Source organism: Vombatus ursinus, unplaced genomic scaffold (assembly GCF_900497805.2).
Source record: "Vombatus ursinus unplaced genomic scaffold, bare-nosed wombat genome assembly UNPS02014807.1, whole genome shotgun sequence".
Classification (NCBI taxonomy): Eukaryota; Metazoa; Chordata; class Mammalia; order Diprotodontia; family Vombatidae; genus Vombatus; species Vombatus ursinus.
This window is the reverse complement of record NW_020954585.1, coordinates 59,394,257-59,419,978: the sequence shown is the minus strand read 5'-3', so window position 1 is coordinate 59,419,978 and position 25,722 is coordinate 59,394,257. Positions and strand designations below refer to the sequence as shown.

At 41.4% G+C, this 25,722-nt stretch overlaps 2 protein-coding genes across 7 annotated transcripts in view; one reads left to right on the top strand and one right to left on the bottom strand.

Annotated features, from left to right (window-relative positions):
- The first annotated feature begins 4,842 nt into the window (after nucleotides 1-4,842).
- Nucleotides 4,843-7,519, top strand: LOC114052305 (class A basic helix-loop-helix protein 15-like). Its single transcript, XM_027874854.1, has 2 exons — nucleotides 4,843-4,965; nucleotides 6,373-7,519. The coding sequence occupies exon 2, from the start codon at nucleotides 6,429-6,431 to the stop codon at nucleotides 6,954-6,956; it is 528 nt and encodes a 175-aa protein (XP_027730655.1). The 5' UTR covers nucleotides 4,843-4,965; nucleotides 6,373-6,428; the 3' UTR covers nucleotides 6,957-7,519.
- A 7,398-nt stretch (nucleotides 7,520-14,917) lies between these two features.
- LOC114051966 (tectonin beta-propeller repeat-containing protein 1-like) overlaps nucleotides 14,918-25,722 on the bottom strand; it is a 73,781-nt gene continuing 62,976 nt past the window's right edge. For all 6 annotated transcript variants that reach the window (XM_027874379.1, XM_027874381.1, XM_027874378.1 and 3 more), the window contains 3 exons: nucleotides 23,353-23,459; nucleotides 22,890-23,009; nucleotides 14,918-17,415 (listed from right to left, as the gene is read on the bottom strand). In XM_027874379.1, the coding sequence (XP_027730180.1) occupies nucleotides 17,215-17,415; nucleotides 22,890-23,009; nucleotides 23,353-23,459 (428 nt within the window). In that variant the 3' untranslated portion in view covers nucleotides 14,918-17,214. The remainder of the gene's footprint in view (nucleotides 17,416-22,889; nucleotides 23,010-23,352; nucleotides 23,460-25,722) is intronic.

The following is a 25,722-nucleotide window of genomic DNA, read 5'->3' as shown; positions in this document are numbered from 1 at the left end:
AAGAAAGTTTGCCTGATCTCTGTGATCTATAAATGCTATGGCCTATTTCACTTCTGTTGCTCTTCTTCTCTTCTTCTTTCCCCACCTTTGGTCTCAGGTTTTTATACTTTCTTCCTTTACTTTTAAGCCTTTGTTGACCATTCCTCTCTCAAATATTGGAATTTGTTTGCAAAATAGGTCTAATAATGTTTATGTCCACCTACCTCACAGGGTGTCTGTGAGAAAATCATTTTGTCAGTTTGAATTATTATAAAGTGAAATTGAGCTATTTTTATATGAATTGGGGAGATCAGAATATGGTTAATTTAGATGTGATTCTTTAGCAATCACTGCTGTTCTTGGTTTCTTAAAAGGTAACTATGAAAATGAAAATATATTTTTTACCAAAATGGTATTTTTCTTTTTCTCTTAAAAATATTGTTTATTTTTAAACATTTTTTCAAATTTTGAGCTCTAAATTCTCTCCCTCCCTCCAATCCTTCCCCCAAATAATGAGAAGGCAAACAATATGATATCCATTCCAAATGTGTAATCATGCAAAACATATTTTTATATTAGCCAGAAAACATACAATTTTAAAGTGCAAAAAGGAATTTGGTTTATGTTTTCCTGTTGCTGTCAATGAAAGCAGACTGTTCCTAAAGAAACATCATCATAATAAGTGTACTCAAAGTCTTAAGTGGGAAAGAAGTTGTGATATATATAAACACTGTGATGGAAGAGAGTTTGGTTCCTCAAAGCCTGGATTTTACCTGCTTTGTGTTTTAATGTTTAATTGAAAACAGGTTATTCTTCTTCAAGTAGCACTTGGTGTGGCTTAAGTTTGAGGCAATCCAACATTCTGTCATTTAACAGCAACAACAACAAATTCTGAACCAATCTATCTTTTTGAGTTCTCAACTTCCAGTCTGGAATTGGGGATGGGAGATGAAATAAAGAAGAAGGGCTGATCAGGAAGGGCAGGGTTTGACTGACAGATAACAATGAAAACTGTCAAAATAAAGTACTTTCATCAATCCATATGTTCCATTACTGAATACTTTGTAGGAGAAGCAAGGAAAGAGATCAAACCACAAAATATTTTGTTGGTTTAATTATTTAGGCCAGGAACTCATAATTCTCAGCTGCCAATAACAAGAGTCCCTAAAGACTGCTAAGCCTGATGGACAGCAAACAGATGGGCACAGAGCATGTATCATTTTCATTCCTCTGACTGGAGTTGAGTTTATGTAAGATAACAGACTCAAGCAATACTAAGAAGATAACTGGAGAGCTTCCTGAAATTGCTTGCCTTACAAAGGCCTCATTTTTTCCAAGGATGAGCTAGTTTGAAACAATTTCCCCTATGGATTTGAATGAAACAATTTTCCCCTATGCACACAGACCAACTTTTTTTCCATCTCAGCTATGTCCCACCCTTTAACCCTCTTTTTCCTAAAAGGGGGTGTTTCCATAGTGCCAGAGTTGGCATTCAGAAGGATCTTCCCAATGGGGAATCCAAAGCTTCCTTCTGCATGCCTGGTTTCCAAACTCATTTTCCCAAAGGTCTTCTTTGCCCCGCCTTCCTTTCCATGTTCTTTGGGGAAGGAAATGTTGTTTTCAGGGTGTCCTGTTCTGAATAAATATGCATACACACATACATACGCATATATACATATACTTTGTGTAACATATATGTCACACACATATATAACTAACATATTCAACCAAGCTGGCTGATTGACAACGTTTCAAAATAATCTTCTCTACTGACATCTCTCCAAGGGAGATTCATGATGTTGTTGTTCGGTTGTTTCCATTGTATCTGACTCTACAAGACCCCATTTGGGGTTTTCTTTGCAGAGATACTGGAGTGGTTTGCCATTTCCTTCTCCAGTTCATTTTACAGGTGGGGAAACTGAGGCAAACAGGGTTGAGTGACTTGCCCAGGGTCACACAGCTAGTAAGTATCTGAGGCCAGATTTGAACTCAGAAAGATCAGTCTTCCTGACTCCAGGTCCAGCAGTCTATCCACTTCACCACATACTTGCCCTCAGCAACTGTAATGATCTGAAAAGAGCATTGAATTTGGAGTCAAACCTGGGTTCAGATCCTAGCTCCATCACTTACCAACTCTGTCACCTTGGGTAGGTTCACTGTGCCTTTCTGGGCTTCAGTTTCTTAATCTGTAAAATGAAGGGCCCTTCTCCCTCCCCAGGTCTATCCCCTTCCTACTCTAGGTCCTTTAACAATGGTTATTAACTATGCCTAATAATTGATCATATTATAAGGTTACTGTTTTTATTATTAACTTGAATTTATAGTTATGACATTTATCTCACATATCACCAAGTACAGCATAATAGTTACCATTTACATAGCACCTACTATGTGCCAGGCACTGTGCTAAGTATTTCATAAATATTATCTCTTTTGATCCTCACAACAACTGTGGGAGGTGAGTGCTACTATTATCCCCATTTCATAAATGAAGAAATTGAGACAGAAAGACGTTAAGTGATTTGCTCAGGGTCACACAGCTAGTAAGTGTCCGTGGTCAGATTAGAACTCTGGTCTTTTTGACTCCAGTCTCAGTGTTCTATCCATTGTACCACCTAGCTGCCCAAGAATAGAGCCTGTCCCATTGGATAATAATAATAGCTAACATTTATGTGTTATATGTTATATGTGCCAGGCACTGTGCTAAGTACTTTACAATTATTATCTCATGTGATCCTCACAACAACCCTGGAAAGGAGGTACCATATATTAATTTCATTTTACAGATGAGGAAACCAGATGTTAAGTGACTTGCCCAATGTTACACAGCTAGTAAGCGTCTGAGGTGGATATGAACTCAGGTCTTCTGGACTCCAGGCCCAGTGCTCCTACCAGCTTGGTAGCTGGCCCGGAACAGGGTACCTCTTTTAGTTAGGAAGACCTTGGTTCAAGTTCTGCCTTTCACAAATACTGGTTACATGTGAGAGGCATGATTCAGTGGAATGTTGGGTAGTCAACAAGCATTTACTAAGTGTTTACCATGTGCCAGGCCCTGTCCTAAGTCGTGGGGATACAAATACAAGCAAAAAAAAAAAAAAAAAAAAGCTCTCAAGTAGTGTACCATTCAGAAAGACAATACACCAAAGAGAACTGAAGATGGAGGTGGAGTACCCACACAGGGCATAGTGGTGAATTCTGGAGCTTCAGAAGGAGAGCCAGGGGAGAAAGGCTGGAGGGGCCAGCATTGGAGCCCCTGGAAGGAGGTCACCCATGGGAGACAGAGGTTACAGAGAGGAAGGGCTGTTCCCAGGTGAGAAGGCAGCAAAGTCAGAAGCAGAGCTGGGAGGGGAAAGAGCAATGGTTCCAGAGTCAGAGGCCCTGGGTTCAAGTCCCAACTTTTGATCCTTACTACTTATGTAACCTTGGGCAAATCACTTAATTTTCCTGGGCCTCAATTTCTTCATCTGTAAAATGACAGTGAAGTCCCTTCCAGCTCTAGCTATAATAGTTGTGTAGCCTGGGAAGACTTATAAATGGTAGAAGAGATGCAGTTCTGTACAAGGAGGGGGAGTTTCCTCTCTGGGAGGTCCCAATGCCAATGAAATCATAGAACCAGAAAAAAAAGAGACATTTGTGTAGTCTCTAAAGAGTTTTTCTCTCACGTTTTTTCTCTCCCTGCCTCTATACTATACTTCGGATCTGCTGTGAATTTAATCCAGTTTTCCTCACAAGATTCACTGTTTTTCTTCACCTTTTTTTTTTTTTTAAACCCGTTTCTGTTAATAGTCTCCTCCTACACCTAAGAGAAAGACAGAATCGAGTTGTGAAACTGCCTGCTCCGGATACCCCTACTAGATCTATACCTCACAGAGTTCAATGAAAGAGGAGAAGAACCCACGTGTACAAAAATATTTATAGTTGCTCTTTTTGTGGTGGCAAAGAACTAGAAACTAAGGGGGAAGGGCATCAGTTGGGGAACTGGCTGAACTAATTGTATATGAATGTATGTATATGACTTGTGCTTTTAAGAAATGAAGAAAGGGACGGTGTTGGAGAGACCTAGAATGACTTGTATGAACTGATGGAGAATCAAGTGAGCAGAACCAAGAGAACAATTTCTATAGTACAGCCCCATTGGAAGGACTACCAGCTCTGAAAGACCAGAGCAATGCGATGACCAACCGCAGACCAGAAGACGACGATGAAGTAATCCATCGTTCCCCAGACAGCAAGATGATCAGTCCCGGGTGCTGAATGGGACATACACCCACATCCGTGGGTCGGGGATCTGCTGTACTTGATTACACATATGTGTTCCAGGGATTTTTCTTTTCCGATGGGAGGTGGGGAGAAGCGGGAGAGAGAGAGAGAGAGAAAATCAATATCTGTTAATTGAAAATTTTTCAAGAAAGAAAGTCATGCCAGTTCCACCCGGAGGTGGCCCAGCCGGTCAGGTAACGGCTTGGGACTAGGTTTCCTCCTTAAGCTCCTGCAGACAATGCTCGTTTTGTTCCACCCCCTGCCTCCGGCCTGCTGGACGTCCCCTCCCTTCCCTAGGCTCCAGGGGGGAGAAGCCCGACCCACCCTGCCAGTCTCGGTCTCTTCTCCCCCCCCTACCCCGCACCAGCCCAAAGGGTTTCCCCCCTTCCCTTTTTAAGAGGGAGGCAGATACCGGACAGACACCGCCCCCAACTCCTGTCCCACCCCTCGAACCCAGCTCCCGCCCCCCTCCCTCCTCCCCTCCCCCCAGCAGACTTCCTCCTCTCCCCTCCACTTCTCTCCAGCATCCCCCAACCTTTCCCCTCCCATGCCACCCCCTCCCCGGCTCATTTACATCCCGGAGCCGCTGGCCCAGCCCTGCCCCGCCCCGCCCGAGCCCGAACTAAAGCGACGTGTCCTTGTCCCCCGTGGGCAGCCCGAACCCTCTGGCCCCGCGCACCTGTGACGGCCGAGCACCTGTTCCAGCCCCAGGCCTCGGATCTGCAGGTAAAGGGGCGGGGGCGGGGGCGGGGGTCGCGCGCCGTCACCTGGGGCTGGGACCACTAACCTGGCCTAGGGGGTGGGGGATAGGAAGGTTGATTGCCCTTGTTCTCACACTTGGGGATGGGGGCGCTGGAGAAGGCAAATGGTGAGACTGGTGCTTTCTGAGTTAGCGGTAGTCCTATTGCCGCCTCTCGCTTCCTATTCCGCTGACTCTGGCAGAGCATTTACAAAGGTTCCCACTTCTATCCCCCTGCCCATATCTATGGGTCACGGAGGGAGAAGGCAGGGACCCCACTCGCCAGAAGCTGTCTGTGGGAGTTCATGCTCCTAAGCCAAGTCTCCAGGGATTTATTGTTTGGGGATGGGAGGGCTGCGCGGGGTGGGGGAGAGTGGCACATTTTGACAGGTCTCTTGGTGGGGTCGGGAGGCTGGGGCCCAGAGCTGCCTGTCCATCTGAGCCTTTGAATGTCTTGACTCCTCTCCCTTGTAACTTCTGCCCCCTAATGTCTAAAATCTTCCTGGCTACCCTGCTGTCGTCAGAGCTACTGTTGCATTCTTCTTGGACTCCACTCTATTTTTGTGGTCTTCGATTGGCATGTTTATGAAGAGCAGGGCTTAAAGGTGGGGAGGGGGCTCTTTGTATGTGCTTTCACGCGGGAACACGGGGGGAATGAGATGATGTGTCCATGAGGTTAGCAATCAGTGGACGTCAGAGATGTCAATTTCAAGGATGAATGTCCAGGCTTTAAAGAAAGTGAGACATGTATAACTTTTATCAGATGGCTTGCTGTCTTGGGGAGATGGGGAAGAAAGGGTGACCGAGGAGGAAAGTGAGGGAGGGAGAAAAATTTGGAACTCAAAATCTTACAAAAAAAATGAATGTTGAAAATTGTCTTTACATGTAATTGGAAAAAAATACAATTTACATTTTTTTTAAGTGAGAAATCAGTACATCTTGTCTTGGAGAGGGCAAAAGGGTGAAAGTCACACAGAACCAAAAAAGGTCCTACAAAAGGAGACAGGGTCACAAAGGTACTTGTGGGGAGCCCCACTGATCTCATTGCATAAATCTGAAAAAGTTCCATAATCAATCAGTATACACGTATTAAGCACTTACTACACAGGCATTGTGCTAAGCACTTAAGACACAGAGAAAAAGCAGTAACAGTCACTGTGGGAGGCAACATATTAACACAATCACAATAAATACAAAGTAGATAGAAGATACTTCAAAGAAAAGGCATTAAGAAAGAGATCAGGTATGGCTTCTCTGAGTCCTTCTAATGATGTTGAGCCCTCCTTGACAAGTGTGGTCATTCAGTCCAACACTGTGAACTGTCTGTGTCTTATTGTTAACAACCCATTCATGATTGGTGCCCAAAGATTTTTAAAAAGCCCTTTTATTTTTAGGAGGAAAAAAAATTGGAGATAAGCCTGGGTTGCCATTTCCCATCTTCTACTGAAATATGAAGACCAAAAACAAACCCACAAAGCGCAGGATTTTGGCGGACAAAGAGACATTTCATGGTGAGCCAACATCCAGTAAGCAGGACCTGGAGAAATGTTTGAGGAACAGGGACAGGCGGAAGGGGGAGAAGGCTGAGGGCAGCAAGGTAGGGACTGCCAAGAAGAAGTCATCCTCGGGCAGCCGGGAAAGCAATTTGAGGAGGTTGGAGAGTAATGAGAGGGAGAGGCAGAGGATGCACAAACTCAACAATGCCTTCCAGGCCTTGCGAGAAGTCATTCCCCATGTCAGGGCAGAGAAGAAACTCTCCAAAATTGAGACCCTCACTCTGGCCAAAAACTATATCAAATGTCTGACCTCCACCATCCTCAACATGTCCAATGGTTGTCTCCCTCCCCTGGAAGGGGAAGGATCTGCTCACAACTCTAAATTCTACCAGCACTATCAGCAGCAGCGAGGAGATGAGGAAAGTGAAGACCACCTAAAGAAATACTCTACCCAGATCCACAGTTTTCGGGAAGGGAGCTAGACGGACCTCCTCCCTCTGGACCAACATCCTGACATCTTCAGGCAAGGAGCAATGGACTCCGAAAAGGTGTAACTGTGTCATCACCTTATTTTTATTGTCTGTTACATTTTGACCAACATCTCAAATTATCATGCACAGACTACTGAGCGATTTTTTTTCCCATACAGAAATAGTAAAAGTGGTTCATCTTCCTTCTAAAAAATAGCCAATTACTGAGAAAAACTTGAACTGACAGCCCCTTGCTCAATCACAGTCCCCAAAGGGCATTTTCCATCGCTCAGCCTTAGGCACAGCGTGACTCTCACTCCCCTTGGGTGTCCTCAGACAGGTGCCCAAGGCCTGATTCTTGTAGCATCCATTTGAAACATGCCCTGAGGGGTAGGAAATGGAAACGGTTGGCTCAGCTGGAGTTTGTAGTGACCGGGGTGGTGCATTATTCCCATAAACATTTTGACCTTTGTAACTGAAACATTTCTGACCCTCTCTTGTGTGACAGATAATCTTCTAAGAGATTATTTTTTGTATATATCACCAACAGAAATTGAAGCCTCAGTCTACCTTTTTTTGCAATGAAGCCCATTTTTGGTGGGAGGGTCAGGAACTGTGATTTATTTGATTTATGTAGGGAACTCCACTAATGCAAATGGCAATTCTATAATTCAATACCTTATAGTGTTAGTGACTTGACCACAGTCAAGAATACGTCAGATGTGAGTAGTGAGCCCATCTTCCTGACTTCAAGGCCAAACCTCTACTCACAATGCCCTGTTGCCCACTTCAATCAATATCATCCTATGATTGTTGGTGTTATAGTATTTGAGTGCTAGAAGGGACCTTCATAATTATTTAATTCAATTCTCTCATTTTGCAGATAAGGAAACTTGAGGCTTAGACCAGTAAGGGGCTCACCTATTGAGAGTGTAGCAGGGTGGGGTGAGAGTTTTTTGCTTCTAGCTGATTATTGATGGAACAGAAAACCTCTAAAACTCCAGAGCAGGAGCTCTTAACCATTTTAATGTTATGGATCCCATTGGCAGTCTGGTGAAGCCCATGAACCCCTTCTCAGAAGAATGTTTTTAAATAATTGAAGGAAATGTAGAAGGTAGGGAAAATAAAGCAATTTTTTTTTCCAATCCAAGTTCACAGACCTCCCTGAAATCTATCTAAAGGCCCCTTTGGGACCTTTGAATGCCAGGTTAAAAACTTGTTTTAGGGGGAGTTTTGCTAGGAAGGCAGGATTTATATCTTTTTTCTCCTCCTTATGGTTTTCTATAAGACTGTCTCTTGGAAGAAGAAGGATGGAACCAAATCTAAGTTTGTGAAACACACTGTTGTGAGATCTGTGCTGAAATTCTTGCAATTCACTAATGTAGACACAAAAATCATGAGACAGTGCCTTGGAAAGGACTTTTTGTACTTGGTATAAAAAGCACACTTTATGCAGAGTTAGGGAGAAAATCCTCTAGGTCCTGGGCACTAGGCCACTCTAAGTGTTAGTATGCAGACTTTAAATGTTTTAAAATTTCTCCTTAAAGAGATCCTTAAAGTATCTGTCCTTGCAGAAGAAAAATCTGTTGCTTTTCTTCATGCAGAAATGCTGGCTTTCCCTTGTAGTCAGATTGTCCTGTTCTTCCAAGGGCTCAGAGTTTTGCCAAGCTCCATTCTGCACCCTTTTCTGGTTGGGATGCACTCTACCAACAATTCTTCGAATAGTTGTTTGTGTATTGTGTATTGTTCCAGGTGAGGGATGATGGGGGAAACTGCACACTTCCTCTATCTGCAGCTGCACACTTCCCTTGGCACCCCCCACCCCCAGATGGGTATCAAGTTGGGTAGTCAGGTAAGAAGGGACATGGTCCCTTTGGCTCCTGTAGCGTCCCGGTGGGCTGCTCTGGCACTGAGGACCAGACCGTATAAACAAGGACCGTTCAATTCCTTAGATACATTTCCTTGTGTTTCATAGAAGAGGGAGGTGGAGACAGGAGGGGTGGCACAGGGGTGCTTTTGCCTCATGAAAACAATAGTATTTCTTGCATAGGAGAGAATAATGTAAGATTGTGTTTTCTACTTGGCACATAGTAGACTCCATAAATACTACATGCTTGTGTGGGGATAGCTGGAATTCTCGGTATGATTCTCTTTGGAAGGATAGAGGAAGATCTTCAGGAGAATTCAGGAGAATTGTAAAGTTCATGGGAGCCTATAGTGTCCCTGAGCATGTGGGAAGCTGATAAATGTTAAAATGTTATTTAATTGTATTATAGTATAATTATGTAATATGACATGTGATCACTGAGAGTTCTATGCAATCATCAGGGAAATGTGCTGGGACTTTCTTGCAGATTGCTGGTTAAGGTTGGAAACTTAAAACACAACTCTAGATGTGTTTTTTGGGGGGCAGCTAGATGGTGCAGGGGATAACACACCAAGCCTGGAGTCAGGAAGAGCTGAATTCAAATGTGACCTCAGACATTTACTAGCTTTGTGATTCTGGGCAAGTCACTTAACCCTGTTTGCCTCAGTTTCCTCATCTGTCAAATGAGTTGGAGAAGGAAATGGCAAACCACTTCAGTATCTTTGCCAAGAAAACTCCAAATGGAGTCACAAAGTCTCATATAAATGAAACAAGGGTGGAATGTTTTCAGTAAGGGGCTAGAAACAGGTTTCTAGTCCCCTACTAAAAAGGATTGTTGACAAACTAATAGCTACTTGACCATGAGCAAATCACAACCTCTTAGCCTCAGACAACTCTCTCTCCAAGAGCGAGCCGCCTCCCACATCACTGTTCAAATCACAGGTCCCGGATGTATTGACTCATTTTCAAGAAACTCTCTGTTTTGTCTAGTGCCAAATCATGCCCTGTTTAAACACTCAGTAGGTATTTTATTACTATTTCTTGTCAACCTCCTACTGGCTGTCTACCAGACAATCCTTTATGATTTCCCTTTCTTCCCACTGGCCTGTCCCTTGAGGCAAAACTTAACAAAGTGAATGAGGCTTAAGAGTCTAGAGAGCTAGGTTCAAATGTTGCCTCAGATACACAGAGAGCTGTGTGACCTTGGGCCAAGTGACAGCCTCTCTGAATTTCTGTTGGCCTAGAGTAAAAGAACAGATCACATTTATATGGCCATGGAGATTTTCAAAGAACGTTCCTCACCACAACCCTATGAGGTAGTTAATTAGGCGACAATTGTGAAACCTGTCTTTCAGATGAGGAAACTCAGGCCCAGAGAAATTCAATGATTTGCCTCTGATCACACAGTTAACATTTGAAGCAGGATTCAAACCCTGGTCTCCTGATCTCAAGGCTAGCACTCTGGGGGCAATAATACTTCCACTTCCTACCTCATGGGGTTATTGTAAAGAACATCCTTTAGAGAAAGAAGTTATTTTAGAAATCATAGAGTCTGATAGCCTCATTTTACAGAAGAGGAAACTGAGGCCCAGAGAGATTGACTTGCCCAAGATGAATGTGTTACTTTATAGACAGAATCTCAGCTAAAAGGTCTTTAAAAAAACCCACAGTTATTTCTTCACTTATATATTTTAGAGAAAGAAAAGGACCTTAACTCTCAGCACATCTTTCTTCTTTTTAATTTCCTAAATACACACACACACACACAGTGTCCCAAAAGTCTCACTGCAGTTCCTGCACTAAGGGATGTTATATATATTTTATGTAAGGGGATCATAAGGTTAAGGGTGAGGGGCTTACATCAGGGTGAATTAATCCATCCATCGATCAGTGAATATTTATTAAGTGTCTGCTAGGCCCTGGTGGTAAATATATAAAGAATGAAACCCTTTTTTGCAATTAATTTACATTCCAACAGGGATAATAACAAGAACACATACAAGTGTATGCAGAATAAAAATAAAGAGTAGTTTGGGAGGAAAGGTACAAGGAGTTAGAAGAGTCAGAAAAGACTTCATGTAGACAATGATGCTTAAACTGTATTCTGAAGGACAAATTCTTGGTGAGGAGTGGGGACTGCATTCCAGGCATGAAGGACAGCCCTTTTTGACCAGTGCAAAGCTGAAGAGACAGAAGATGGAGTGTCATGTGTGAACAATTTAGAGAAAAGGCCAGGCTTGGTTGGATTGGAGGGGCATGAATGTACAGTGAGACCAGAGAAATGGGTTGGAGCGAGGTTGGGAAGGGTTTCAAAAGCTTACCTGGGAGTTTATATTTTAATCTACAGGCAATAGAAAGCTAGTGAAGTTTGTGGGCAGGTGAGTAACTAGAAACAGGTTTCTAGTCCCGTACTAAAAAGCATTATTGACAAACTAATAGCTACTTGACCATGAGCAAATCACAACCTCTTAGCCTCAGACAACTCTCTCTCCAAGAGCGAGCCGCCTCCCACATCACTCTTCAAATCACAGGTCCTGGATGTATTGACTCATATTCAAGATACTCTCTGTTTTGTCTAGTTGTTGTTGATGGGAAAAAATTAAAGGAGGCTAGGAGTCCTGACACTTGTGACTGACTAGGAGAATTCTAATTTCTTGTCTGAGTGCTTAGTTGTATTATATGTTAATATATTTTCCATATACTGCAAAAAATGATTTTTAAAGAGCTTTGAGAAAAACGGGACATGATTCACTCAAAACATTCGTCTCTTCCACTCCATTTCCCTGCTTTTCAAAAGTCCTTTGGGATAGAAGCTCTGGGATCTTTCTGTGCTGGACTATTTTTGATACAATTTCAAGTACTATTTACACAAATAGGAAAATGATGGTGGAATGAGTCAGTCTTGCTGCTGCTCTGGAGTCCGTGTCTGTTGGGACACGGTTTCCAAGAGTGAAGATTTCCTTAGGGTGCCACAGTCAGTCTTTCCAAACTCACCTTGCAGGGCCAGACACAGGAGGGAGAAGCAGTTGCTGTTGTTCTAACTAGCTTTTTTGGACTTAGGCAATTCTTAGGGCAAATAGAGGCATTATGAAATATCAAAGGGTTTGGCAAGCGGCCCTGTTTACATAAAAAAGGCATGAAACAGCAGTGTCCGGTACCCCAAGGTACAGATAATGACTTTGAGTTTGAATCTTAACTTTGCTGATCAAATACTGGTCACAGGAACTTGCTGTAACAGTCCTCCTCGCCCCAACTCATATCTCTTACAAAGCCAAATGCGAAGGTGCAATCTGTGGGCATTTCAGATATTCCCATAATAACGCTGCTTAGTCAAATAGAGGCAGGATGATCTGGGCTAGTTTAGGAGATACAATTTTAGTCTCAGTTTTACTGTTTTTACTGTATATGATACAGGTAGATCTATCTATACATATATACAAACCAGACCTATCATTTTATTGATACAGGGAACTCCCAGTGAGGAACCTCCCTCCACCAATGCTGCCCAGCACCTGCCCAGCAACTGAGTTGCCTGGGGCATTGAGAAACTAAATGACCCACCTAAGATCTCACGGACATTATTTTATAAGAGTATAGATTTAGAGCTAAAGTGATTCTCATTTCACAGATGAGGAAACTGAGGTTCACAGAGGTTGTGTCCTGCTCTGGGTCACATAGGTAATAAGTGTCTGAATTGGGATCTCAATCTAGGTCTTCCTGACACCAGCACTATCCACTGAGCCACACTGTACATGAGGGAAGAGAATTTACCTTTCTCTGCCTAGTTCCTTGTCTGAAATTTCAAATGGAGATAATACTTGTTCTCCCTACTTCCCAGGGTGATTGTGAGGCCCAAAGGAGTTAGAATGGATGTGAAAGCATTTTGAAAATCATTAAGCATGTTATATAAAAGTAAGGTAGATAATGGAGTTCTTTCTCCTCATGGAAACAAAGGTGTGTCATAGAGTTACTTTTCTTGTCCAAGTGAATTTGAATTTCTGTAGGTGGGCCTCGGATGCAAGGCAAGATTGCCCCCGATGTACAAGATTTTCTTCCTTTGCATCTTATGTGTGGTTTATTCAAGTTACACTCTAAACACAAGTCTTAGTTTCCCCATAAATAGTATCAGGCAAATCTGCTGTTGTGTGCGCCCAGCTTACTTTTGACTCATGCTATGAATGGGATGGGAAAGGAGGATCTAATTGGGATCTTAAGACAGCAGGACTTTAAGGGAACTCTTCGGACTGTCGGGTTGCTTTTTGAAAATGATTTGGATAGGTGAGCACGCCAGTTCAAGATTTTGTGCAGCCAGTTCTGGAAAGGGTTGGACTGCCCAGAGTGAACTTGTCTCCTGGTCAGTGGGACCACCTTGTTCTGCCTGCCAAGGACACCCTCCAAGGTGGGTGCCGCCATCACAAGAACTTTGAAATACCACACTGCTGTGAAACCCAAAGGCCTGATGGACAGAAAGTACTGCTTACCTAAGTAGCAAATTCTGTATTGGATGCAATAAATTCAGCTATCTTTGCTCACATTCTCTCTTGCATGCTGTATCTTGACGTAAATATTACCCCTGGAAAACAAGAAGACAAGTTGCTTGCCCTCCTTAACTCTTCTTGTCCTTTCTGATGGGACTTGGTAAACTTAATTCCCTTGTTTCTCAGAGGTCAGCATATAGCTTCAAACAGCCATTCCTTTTTTAATTTTTTCCTATCAACAAAAATTGATATTCTTTCCTTCCGTCAAGCCCCCCAAATTGGGAAAAAATACAAATGAAACCCTTGTAGCAAATATGCAGTCGAGCAAAACAAATTCCCCAATGGCATTGGAAGCCATTTCTCCTTGTTAGGTAAGAGACTTAAAAGGATATCTTCGATCATCATAAAATCTGTTCAGTACATGTGTATGCCAGTTGAGGAGTGACTTACAAGCAACGAGGTCGACTCCTTACAGCCCGAAAGACTCAGAACATCTTTCCTAGGTCACCTACTATTTATCTGGATAATTACTGAGTCTTTAAGAGATTGTAAATCTATGACTTTCAATCTAATAAATAAGAAGTGACAAGGGAGGGTTTAACTACACTCACACTGGGAGTATAAATGAGACAGGGGTGAGGTCCTGAAAATAACTCAGTGGGTGGCTTCAGTCTTTGACTTTTTATTCCCTCTTCCCAGAATTCAGACCTGAAAACTGATTTCTTGGATACGCAAGAAAAACAATCCTTGAAGCCTCTTGGTGTGTGTGTATGGGGGTGGTGGGAGGAAGGTGGGGGGACAGAATCCCTCTACCTCTGAATGGGAGGGGACTTCAACAGCTACTTAGTACAACTGATGAAGAATATCCTTTTCAACATACCTGTTGAGGGATCATCTAGCCTTTGCTTCAAGACCTCAAGAAAAGGGAACCCACAATTCCGTGAGGCAGCCCATTTATTTTGGGATAGCTCTATTAGGAGGCCTATCATTTTAACTTCTACCCACTGATGTTCTGCCCTCTGGGCCCAAGCAGAGTAAGTCTAATCCCTCTTTCACATAACAGTCCCCTTCAATCCCGATTTTCTTTTCTCAAGCTGAACATTCCAGTTCCTTCCTTCAACTTAATGCAGTCACAAAATTCTGGTTGTAGGGCATGGGTTGTCTTCTGGGATTGCAAATGTTTTCTGAAGCTAGCTTTCGCAGCCTGTTGGAAGCACAAAATCCCAGGCTGTAAATAGCTCAATCATTCATCTGAACCACCTCTTTCTTACATATAGACAGATCCTTGGGTAGGTGATATAACTACTTCACACAGATTTACAACATGAATGTACATTTCCTAAGTGGTATATGCCCATTTTCTCTGATGCTAAAGCTACAAGCTTCCTCATACAAATAAGCAGCTATATAATTAGATGAAATCAAACTGGAAAATCTTTCTAGCAAAAACACTGTGACCCATGGAACAATTTATTTTCTGAAAACATCTGACATAATAGCATAAATACAGAAAACGGACATTTTTCAGTCATTTTGATGCTCCCCACAGTGCACAAATGTACATGGGTCCTCTATACTTTGTATAATAAAGGAAGTGGCCTTGATGAACAAAATAAAATGCACAATCATTTTATTTTGGAATATATTTTATTGACTCAAAGAATTCTGGAAATTTGAGAGAATTTGGTACTGGTGATCATGTAAACATTCGATTCTCAAAAGGGAAAAAGAAGTTCACCCTTTGAGTGAGTGCAGAGTTAGAACCCCTAAAGGAGTTTGTTTTGAAAACAAATAGAAATCGACAGCATAACCTGGGAGTGATTTTTAGGAAAATACAGAACATAATGCCCATTTACAAGGAAATCTTGAAATGCAACATGTAAACAAGATAGGAAATCGACCCACTGTAAGTAAACAAGCTTCTCTCTTTTTTCTTTTTTTAAGCAAACCATCTTAAATAGTTTTCCATTTGGGACATCCAAACTCTATACCGGGGTGTCAAAAATGCCAGAAGATGCAATACATGCAAAAAAGACATTCACTTCAGGACTTCAAATCTGGTTCATGAGATGAAGTCACAAAGCAACTTTTCGTTCACAATCCTGTTCATGTGTAATAAAACACAACACAGAGGAATATAATTAAGTATATGCCTTTCCTCTCTCCTAACAACAGAAGAAAATAGATCAAATTAAAAGGATGCTGATTCTGGGTAAAGTTAATTATAAATCAGCTTCTATTTAATCTTAAAATAATAAGAGAATGGGCATTTGTTTTTGATTCACAGCACATGCAAAAGTCTTCAGTTTGGAAAGACAAACTAGAGAAGATTTCACCAACAGGATGTAAATCTGGCAATAAAATGACAGAAGAATTATCCATCATTGCCCTTCTGTAAAACAGATCAAAACCAAGGGCAATTTAATTTCAGCTGATGGAACGGGGGCAGTGGTTTTTCTGAGTGGAACAGCAAGCCTTATCTCATAAGGGCAGTTCACTGAAGAACTCAAAAACTAGTATTACTGAATGCTCACAGGGGAGGGGCTGAGAAAAACAACTCCCTTTTCCCCTCAAGGTGCCTAGTCCTAAAATTTACAGTCTTCCTTCCTTGGCCTTAGTGTTATTTGGTTACAATAATATAAGTTAAAGACTACTTAGAACAATGTCAATTCAAGTTTTTTGGACAAACTACAATTTTCTAAAACTCCTCTCTCTAATCTAATGTCATATCAAATTAATTCTTTCTAAATATGGCAGCACATTCCTTTGCAGCACAAGTAAACAGCAACAAAATAAGGAAAATTCAGTAGTATTATGTCTACACACAGACATGGCTGAATTAAGTCCAACTGCTTTTTTTTCCCCAAACAATTCACTTCATTAACTGGTTGTTGTTAGATTAAATCTATCCATTTTGTTTTGTTTCATGTTGAAATTCCACTTTATATGGAGATATAGCCTAAGTGAAAGAGAAAAAGAAAGTGTGTGTAACAAAAGAAAAACAAAACCCTTTTAACAAACAAGGGAAAAGAAAAATGAAATAAGACCACAGTGAGTGAGGGAGGTCTGGCCATCTGGTTGTTGCCTCCAATCTCACAACTCTCCTGACTTTCCTTCCCCACTGAAGTCCAGTGTTAGGCTCTAAGAAATACTAGGGGCTTACGCGAACTTCGTGAGCATGGAAGTATCATGCTTTTCTGGTGGAGTAAGTGAGCAGTTCAAGAAGGGCCTCTGGGACTCCTAGCTCAGAAATGATTCAGCCATAGATGGAGACAAAGGGACTGGACAGTGCTAATAATAACTCTCCTTCCTTTACCCTCTGGGAGGGAGGAGTCCTCCAAAATTCTTTCCTCCAACCCTTGCATCTCTTCCCCTTGTCTTTGCCTGGGCCTGTCTGCAGTTAGGATGCTGCTTAGGGCCCAAGGCTCTGCCTCCCCTTTGCCATTACCAAAAGGACAGGCTCCCAAACCAGGACTCAGATTCCTGTTTGTGGTGATAGTTGAGTAGAGAGAGCGAGAAGGAGAACAAAGGAGCTATTTCCCATGACTGTGGTTTTCCTGGGGAAGAGGACCCAACCAGAACAAGAATGTAGGGGTAAGACACTCCAAGAGGCATGGAAAGATAAGATTAAAGACATTTATCAGATTTGAGACAAAAGTGCAATGACAAAAAAATTCACATTTCTGAGGTGATGGGGTGGCCTCTGAAATGGCCACTTCCCTCAAACCGTGCACGGGCTCTATGCCTATCTTCTCTCTCGGGACAAACAGTTATATTTCAATACAAGAATAAAATAAATTTAATTGTAAAAGGCTCGCATAGTAAATCTAGACCCTACAAAATCTAGCAGCAACAGGGAACTGCTGCTGCTAAAACAGCCTCCTGGCTGAAGTTCCCTGCAGTGGGCAAAGGTTGTCCTGACTCCTTAGCAGGTCACTGCACTGCCATTCATCTCTTGTACTGCATTCATGACAAGCATCGTCTTGTTAAAGAAGCCGCTCTCCCCACTCCCATCTCCCTCTTCTAGGTCTGTTGTCCTGGAGAAATTGTCTTCCATTGTCTCCCGTGACACACTCTTCAGGGCTTTGGTGGTATTGGCCCGGACTGAAATATGGTCCCATCCTCCCTGTAAGAAAAGGATGAATAAAGAGAAGCCTGACTACTCACTCAGAGAGAACAGTAACCGGTGCCTGGAAAGTGAATGACACTGTTGGTTTTGTTCATTTTGTTACCAATGTACATCCCCCCAGGCCGGGGATGAGTTCCCAGGTAGGGATAGGGGTAAGAAGAGCTAGTAAAAATAAAAGAATCAAGTGCAGATTATCAATCTCCTGACAGATTTAAGGTACAGAATGAGACCTATTTAAAAATATTTATTTTTAATAAATAATTTATTTTCTCTTCCTCTCATCACTCCTCCAGCGTGTGTGTGTATGTGTGTGCGCGCACGTGTGTGTGAGACAAAAGAAAAATCCTTGTAACAAATATAGCATGCAAGTGTAGTGTTGCACACCTGTAACCCTTGCTCCCCAAGGAGGCTGAGGCTGCCGGATCAATTGAGCTCAGGAGTTCTGAGCTGTAAAAGTCCAGTACCAATATGATGTGTCCCTGGGAGCTGAGCATCTTCAGGCTGCCCAAGCTGGCTGAAGTTGGAAACCAAAACACCCATGCCAGTCAGCAGTGGGATGGAGCCCTTGCATGGCCACTGTACTTTCAATCTGGGCAAGTTAAGGAGATCCAGTCTCAAAAAAACCCACTGTACTTTCAATCTGGGCAAGTTAAGGAGATCCAGTCTGAAAAAATCCCCAACAAACCCAAAACAATAGTAACAACAACAAAAAAAATATGCATGGCAAAATAGAACAAATTCCCACTTTGTTCCTTCTGGACATAGCAAATTTGTGGATTTCTTTTGTTCAAGCAAAAGCTGGAAAAAAGCTATGCTGGTTTGTCTTATGTAGCTTGTGTTTTTCTTTTTTTATTGGGGAGAAGGGAATTTTGGGGAAGAAACAGGAGCCAAAAATAGCATTACCAAAAAGAAAGAAAGAAGGAAGAAAAAAAGAAAGGAAAGAGAGGGTCACTGAAACATTTTATTAGAATGAACAAAAGAGAACAGAAGGAGATTCAGAAGAAAACAGACATGTAAGACAGCTTTGAAAGTAATATTAAATTTGCTACAGACTTTTAAAAGCAAGTATCAGAGATTCATGTATCTTTTTTCCTGTTCTACCATGTATAGAAAAATTTTAGGGGGATGATTGTTAAATTTAGAATAAAAAAATTTGATGCTGTTAGAATAGAAAGACAAGATATATTAGTGGGGAAATTCTGAACATTTCTGAAAAAAATCTGAGATCTAAAATATGTAAGGAATTAACAAGAATCCCTAAGAGATAGTCATTTTCCATTAGATGGAAAAAAGATGTAAACAGTTTTCAAAAGGACTGCAAGCAATTGAAAAACCATAGGAAAAAATGCTCCAAATCTGAACAATAAAATAAAGGCAAATTAAAACAAATCTCCAATATCACCTCACTCACATTTATCAAACTGACAAAGATGGAAAATGTCAATGATGAAAGGGCTGTGGGAAGCCAAGCACACTCATCTATTGTTCATGGAATTGTGATAATTGGTCTGACTATGGTGGAAAACAATGTGAGAGAAGTTCTTCTTTGACCTGTGTATGATCCCATTCCCAGATACATATCTCCATACATCAGAGGGTATCTACTTCCTTTGATATGCCTCTAAGAGGCCAAAGACAGAAACAAAGGTTCTATATATACCCACAGATTCATAGAAACATAATTTTTTAATAGCAAAAAGCTAGAAACAAATCATGTGTCCAATGAAAGGGGTATAGTTGAACAAAATATGGTAAATGAATGTAAAGGAGTATCACTGTGTCATAAGGAATGACATAAGGAATGAACTGAGAGAAACTTGGGAAGATGTACAAACTTATGCAGAATGAAAAAAGTAGAAGCAAAATCACTATACACAGTGATCACAATAAGATAAATTAAGACACCACAATAAGGCACCATAAATCATGTACCTCAGCTGAAATTGCTCTCTTCAAAGCTACCAACAATCTCTTCATTGTCAAACTGCAGTCTTTTCTAAGGTGTACTTCTTCTACATCTATCTGCTGCGCTTGACCCTGTTGACCAACCTCTCCTCTGGATACTCTTCTCTGGGTTCTCATGACACTACTTACTCTCTCTCTGTCTCTGTCTCTCTGGGTCCTCCTGCCTTCATAACTGCTCCACCTCAATCTTCTTTACTGGCTCATTATCCACCATGCCCCATAATTGTGAGTGTTCCCAAACCTCTGTCCTAGGCCCTCTTCTCTTCTCCCTCTATACTCTCTCAGTATCCTAATTGGGTTCCGTGAGTTTAACTATCGCTTCTATGCAGATGACTTGTAGATCTACATATCCAGCCCCAGTCTCTCCTCTGAACTTCTCTCCTGGATTACCAATTGCCTCCCTAGACCTTCTAAAGAAACCTGAAGCTCAACAGTTTTAGACTCAAGTCTAAGAACTTTATCCCCTAAACCTAAATTCCCTCTTCCAGACTTCCTTATTTTTGGCAAAAGTACTACAGAATTTCTTAGCATTATCCAGTGTTCCTTTCTCTTCCTCACCCATATCCAATCAGCTGCCAAATCTTGCTGTCTCTACATTCACATCTTTCACTTCCTACCCCTTCTCTCCATGCACACGGTTACCACTTTGATTCAGGTCCTCATCACCCCTTTGTCTAGATTATTGCAACAGTCACTTATTTGTTCTTCCTGACTCAAGTCTCTCATCACTCCAATCCAACCTGCTGAAGTCATTTTCCGGAAACATAGATCTAACTACATTATTCCTCTATTTAGTCAACTCCAGTGGCTATCTTTTGCCTGTAGAGTAAAAACCAACCCCTCTGTTTAGCTTTTAAAATCCTACACAACCTTGCTCCAGCCTCTATTTCCAGCCTCACTGGACATTATTTCCTCTACCACATGCTGCAATCCAGCAAGCTTTCCTTTTTTCTGCCCCTTACACGCTCCCTCTCTATGTCCCAGCTCCCTGCCTTTTTACTAGCCATGCTCCACGGCTGACAAGCCTCCCTCCATCTCAGATCTCCTCTCTTCCTTTAAGACTCAGTAACTCAAGCACCAGCTTCTGCAGGAAGTCTTTTCTGCATTCTCCTCAAACACTAGTGCCCTCCCTCCCAAACTACTGTGCTCCAACTACTTTGTATATATCTGTATTGATTCACTTTATATATTTACATATGTGCTCTCTGTCTCCATCACACTCTAAGCTCACTGTGAGCAGGGAATGTGTCATCGGTTGTACCTGTGCCCCCAGAGGCCAGCACAGTGTTTGATACCCAGCAGGTGTTTAACAAATACTTTTTTTTACTGAATAATTGGCTAATATAGGTTCCGTATGAGTAGGATTAAAACATATTTCCTTTCTAATAAGGAATGAAAAACTAAAACTTGAAAGTTGTATGAACTGTCAGTCAAAATCACTATATTATGTGGTGTTACTTAGCTTTTTAAGGAAATTATTCTGCAGTTAACCATCAAAATTAAAAACTGAGAATTTCCAGAGAGAACAGAAAAAATATTATACAGGAATCTGCAAGTCTCTATTAATTATGTACAGCTTGCTTTTTAAAAAGTATAGTAAATTCTTTATGTTGCTTTCAGTTATCCTATTTGTGTTTCCTCTGAACTTTGTTCTATTTTCTTTTGTGCATTCTTTTAAATGCCTCAATGACACTTTTTTCTTTTCTTGGGCAATATGATGATATTCTCCATCTTTCACCAATTAAAAAAAAGAGAAATAAAACTCTTTGTAATATTCACCAAAATAACCTAAAACCAATCAATCCATGTATTGTCCATGTCCAAAAATGTATGTCTCCTTCTCATTTGAGTCTATTACCCCTGTCAGGAGGTGAATAGACTGACTGTTCCATCATCAATTCTCTCTAGTTGAGTTCTTAAGTCTTTCAAAACTATTTTTACTTACAATGTTTATCTATTTTTTATGGGACAATTACAATGTGATGATCTTTACTGGAAAGTGAATAATGCATCAAAACAAAATGCATCAATAAAGAATTAAAATTTAGAATGTGGACTTTTTTTCTTATTTTCATAAATGTCATCTTCAACTGCCTTTTGCCAAGTACTGATTAGGTAATGTATTACGCTCTTTCCTTTTCCTAAAAAATTACCCTAGCACTTAAGGATTCTAGAGCGAGAAAGTGCTGAGCAGCCCACTGCCTTCAGAAAAGGAAAGGTGGACCTCTAGTTCCTGATCTTCTTAATGACTTCACGCTCATCCTCTATAGCCCACTGGAGTACTTTAGCGTCCCAGCGATTTTTTTGGCCCAAGTACCTTCTGCTGTAATTGAAATCTACTTCTCTTTTTGGGACCTCTGTAAACAGAAAATAACAACTAATCCAAAAGTAAAACTTCGTGATAGGCTTGGGCTTTTCTTCTTTAGGCTAACTACCTGAGTTCACCTGAAAAAACATAAAGTAACATGAAATAACAGGGATTTCTGAGCCCAGATGACCACATATTCTTGAGAACTACATACAGTGATCGGGCTTAAAGCAAGGGACATGTGGAAATGAGATGGTTTGTCCACAGGCAAAATTACAACTGGGACAACTATAAAACAATTTCATGTTCTCTTGAAAAGAAGGGAAGGGCTCTTCACTCTTCACGTCCTCCTACTCCACACCAGGAATTCTGGCATCTTCCTCGTGACTAACAGAAGGTATAGAGGCAAATGATTAAATGGGAAGGATTACTGCAGCTGGCCATGCCACACATGACCCTAAACTCACCAGATTTTAAGACTGGGGGGAATAGGTGTGGACAGGGGTCTTTATGGTCTTACTGGAAAGTTGCCACCCACATGTCTTAGGGTGGGGAGAAGGGGAAGGGTCCCACACACCTGGTTCTCAAGTTCCAATTTCTAAGAGGTGTCTTCAGAAAGATACTCTCCCATCCCCCCATCTGTCTCTCAGTTTTGTCAAGGTTTCAGCTGGGAAGGTGGCACCTGGCAACCAGAATGTCCTCCACCCCCTCCCTTCTTCACCAGGTAAGTACGGTGAGTAAACATTTTAGAGGATAACTCGGTTTTTGAATCTCTGCCAGGTGCTTGGGGAAAATATGTTATCAGACACAAAGCTTTGCCCTCAAGTGGCTGAAGAAGCCAAACATACACTAATTCCAAGTGGTGGAACTCTACAGAATTGTATACAAATGTACTATGTCTGGTTTTGTTTTTTATTTTTTTTGTGAGGCAGTTGGGGTTAAGTGACTTGACCAGAGTCACACAGCTAGTGAGTGTTATATATCTGAGGCCCAATTTGAACTCAGGTCCTCCTGACTCCAGTGCCAGTACTCTATCCACTGCGCCACCCAGCTGCTCCTAAATGTACTATGTCTGCCAACGTAAGTGGACATCCTGCGGCTGACCAAGATGGTGGGAGCCGCTTTGCCTTTCATTCTCTGCAGGGACATTGCTGCATGCTCTACCATCTTAACCCCAAAAGAAGGGTTCCACACTCACCCCAATGCCATAATCCCATCCTTGCCCTTTCGGCTCCCGGGGTTGCACTCCTGTTCTGTGACACACAGTCCCGCAGCTCAGGCTGTGGCTTCCTTGAACCTTATTGGCAATGACCCAGACCTGAAATGGAAGAGAGAATAAAATCCTTGACTGTCCTATTCCACTGAGACCAGCAGCTATATTGGAAAAGCCAAGGCAAGAGTGAAATATCCTGAGGGGTGCTTTAAGCAGAGTAAAAAAAGACAGAAGGAAGGGGCATAGCTCAACTAGAAATAAAGGAAACCATGACAGGCTCAGAGGGCATATCCTGGGTGCTGAGATAAAGCAGTAGAGAGGTCTCCAACATTCAAAAGAGATTCAAATCCTCTGGGTTCAGGTTTTAGCTTTCTCTAACACACCCCAGGAACAAGTGTCTAACTGAAGGGCTTTTAATGACCTTACATCAGGGAAAACATATGCTGACCTGGTCCAGTGGGCCAACAGAAACTTTGCGGACATTATTAGAGACGTGGTCCCAGCTGGATCCTTGTGGGTAGCTGGGGGTGATTCCCTGTCGGTACCACAAGTTGCCTAGGAAGAATAAGTAAACAGTTAGTATGAGGAATGTGCTACTTATAAAAGGCCCTGCTCTTCATCACCCGGACAACCAGAAGCCAAACCCAGACCTACTGAGGCCAAGAAGGAAAGTCGCTTCCTTCTTCCAATTTTATGCTTTTGGCTTTAACAGACTTAATCAAACCAGGTATTTTTCTTTTCTTTTCTTTTCTTTTTTTTTGGTGAGGCAATTGGGGTTAAGTGATTTGCCCAGGGTCACACAGCTAGTGAGTGTTATGTGTCTAAGGCTGGATTTGAACTCAGGTCCTCTTGACTCCAGGGCTGGAGCTCTATCCACTGTGCCACCTAGCTACCCCTCAACCAGGTATTTTTTATAGTACATTAGACTTCCTTTTTTTGAGAACTGCTTTACCCTATGTTGCCTAGGCTGGAAGCACGACAGATATTTGTGGGCCTTGATCAACACAGAAGTTTTAACCTGCCATTTTTCCAAACTGGGCAGCTGGGTAGCACCCTCTGCTCCCAGGGTCTTTAGGTCTAATGCAGCTCAGAGCTCAAATGATCTACCAGCCTCTGCCTCTTCCCAGTAGCAGGGATGCCAGGCATGTGCCAACACACCTGGCCAAGTATTATTACCTTGATTTTACAGGTAAAGAAACTGAGGCACAAATTAATTAAGTGATCTGTCCAAGGTCAAACAACTTCTAAAGACAGAAGCTGAACTAGGATTTAGATCTATTGACTTCTAGTCTACTGGTTTTTTTTTTTTTTTTTCCTGCTACCATTGTCTGTGCCAGAGAATATTTCAGAGTCAAGTGACTCTGGGTTAGCAGCAGGATCTAGCCCTCCTTCTGACAGACTGTCCTAGAATAAATTCCTGACCCCATTATTCTAGTACACATGACAGAGCAAAAACATAATAATCTCATTTCATATGGCGATGACAGAATGAAGGGAAAATTGCCTTTGTCTTCCACTTCCCTACTCAGAGAACCCACTGACTCTGGCTGCAAGTTAAACCATCATGAAGTACAAATTGGGCTCCTATGCTCTTCCTTCCCATTGTTTTTGTCAGCTTCCCATAGTTCTAGCAATGCTAGCTACAATCATCAGACAAGATAACAGAATCATGGGAATAAACACTGGCAAAGAGGATGCAAAATTACCTCTATAGATAAGACAATGGTATAGAATACCCCAGAGAATCAGCAAAGAAATTCATACAATTAATAATTACAGCAAGGCTACAAGACACAAAATAAATCCAGGAAGATCATCAGCATTTCTTTAAAGTACTAACAAAATAATAAGAGAAATTCCATTCAAAATAACTGTAAAGTTCTTAATATATGTGGATGTTTATCTATCAAGGTACATACAAAATTTAGAATAAATACAATTACAGAATTTTTTAAAAGATATAAAGATTGTCAAATAATTGAAGAGAAATTTACTGCACAAGGTGGGACCATACTAATATAATAAAAATGACAATACTCCCTAAATTAATTTACATATTTTGTGCTAAACTAAATTACCATAGGTTACAAAGTAATGAACTTCATTTGGAAGAATAAAAAGTCTAGAATCTCAAGGGAAATAAAGCAGTAGCCATCAGAACTATTTGGTATTGGTACAGAAAAAGAGATCAGTGGAACAGATGTTGGCAAGAAACAGAAGTAATTGAAAACAGTAAACCGGTATCTGATTAACCCAAGTAAATAAATTACAGGGGGGAGGAACCCTTTGTCAAATAACTACCAGGAAAACTAGAATCAGCACCTTACACCATTTACCACAATAAGCTCTAAATGGATACATGAACTGGATCTAAAAGAGTCACATCAGAAAAAAATTGAAAAGAACAAGACAAATTCAAAATTAAGGTTAAAGTGAAAATTTTTTAAAATATATTTTATTTTTCCCCCAATTACATGTTAGAACAATTTTTTAACATTTTTTTTAAATTTTGAGTTCTAAATTCTATCCCTCCCTCCTTTCCCTCTCCCTTCCCTAAGATGGTACACAATCAGACACAGGTTAAACATACACAATGATGTAAAATATTTCCATATTAGTCATTATGTACAAGAAGACTTGAATAAAAGAAAAAGAATGAAAGAAAATAGCATGTTTCAATCTGTATTCAAAAGATATCGGTTCTTTCTCAGGAGGCGAATAGCATATTTCATCATTAGTCCTTTGGAATTGTCTTGGATCATCGTATTGCTGAGAATAGCTAAGTCATTCACAGTTCTTCATTGTACAATAATACGTT

Bases quoted from the DNA above. Each gene is read 5' to 3' on its own strand.
- LOC114052305 (XM_027874854.1), top strand. From the start codon at position 6,429: ATGAAGACCAAAAACAAACCCACAAAGCGCAGGATTTTGGCGGACAAA.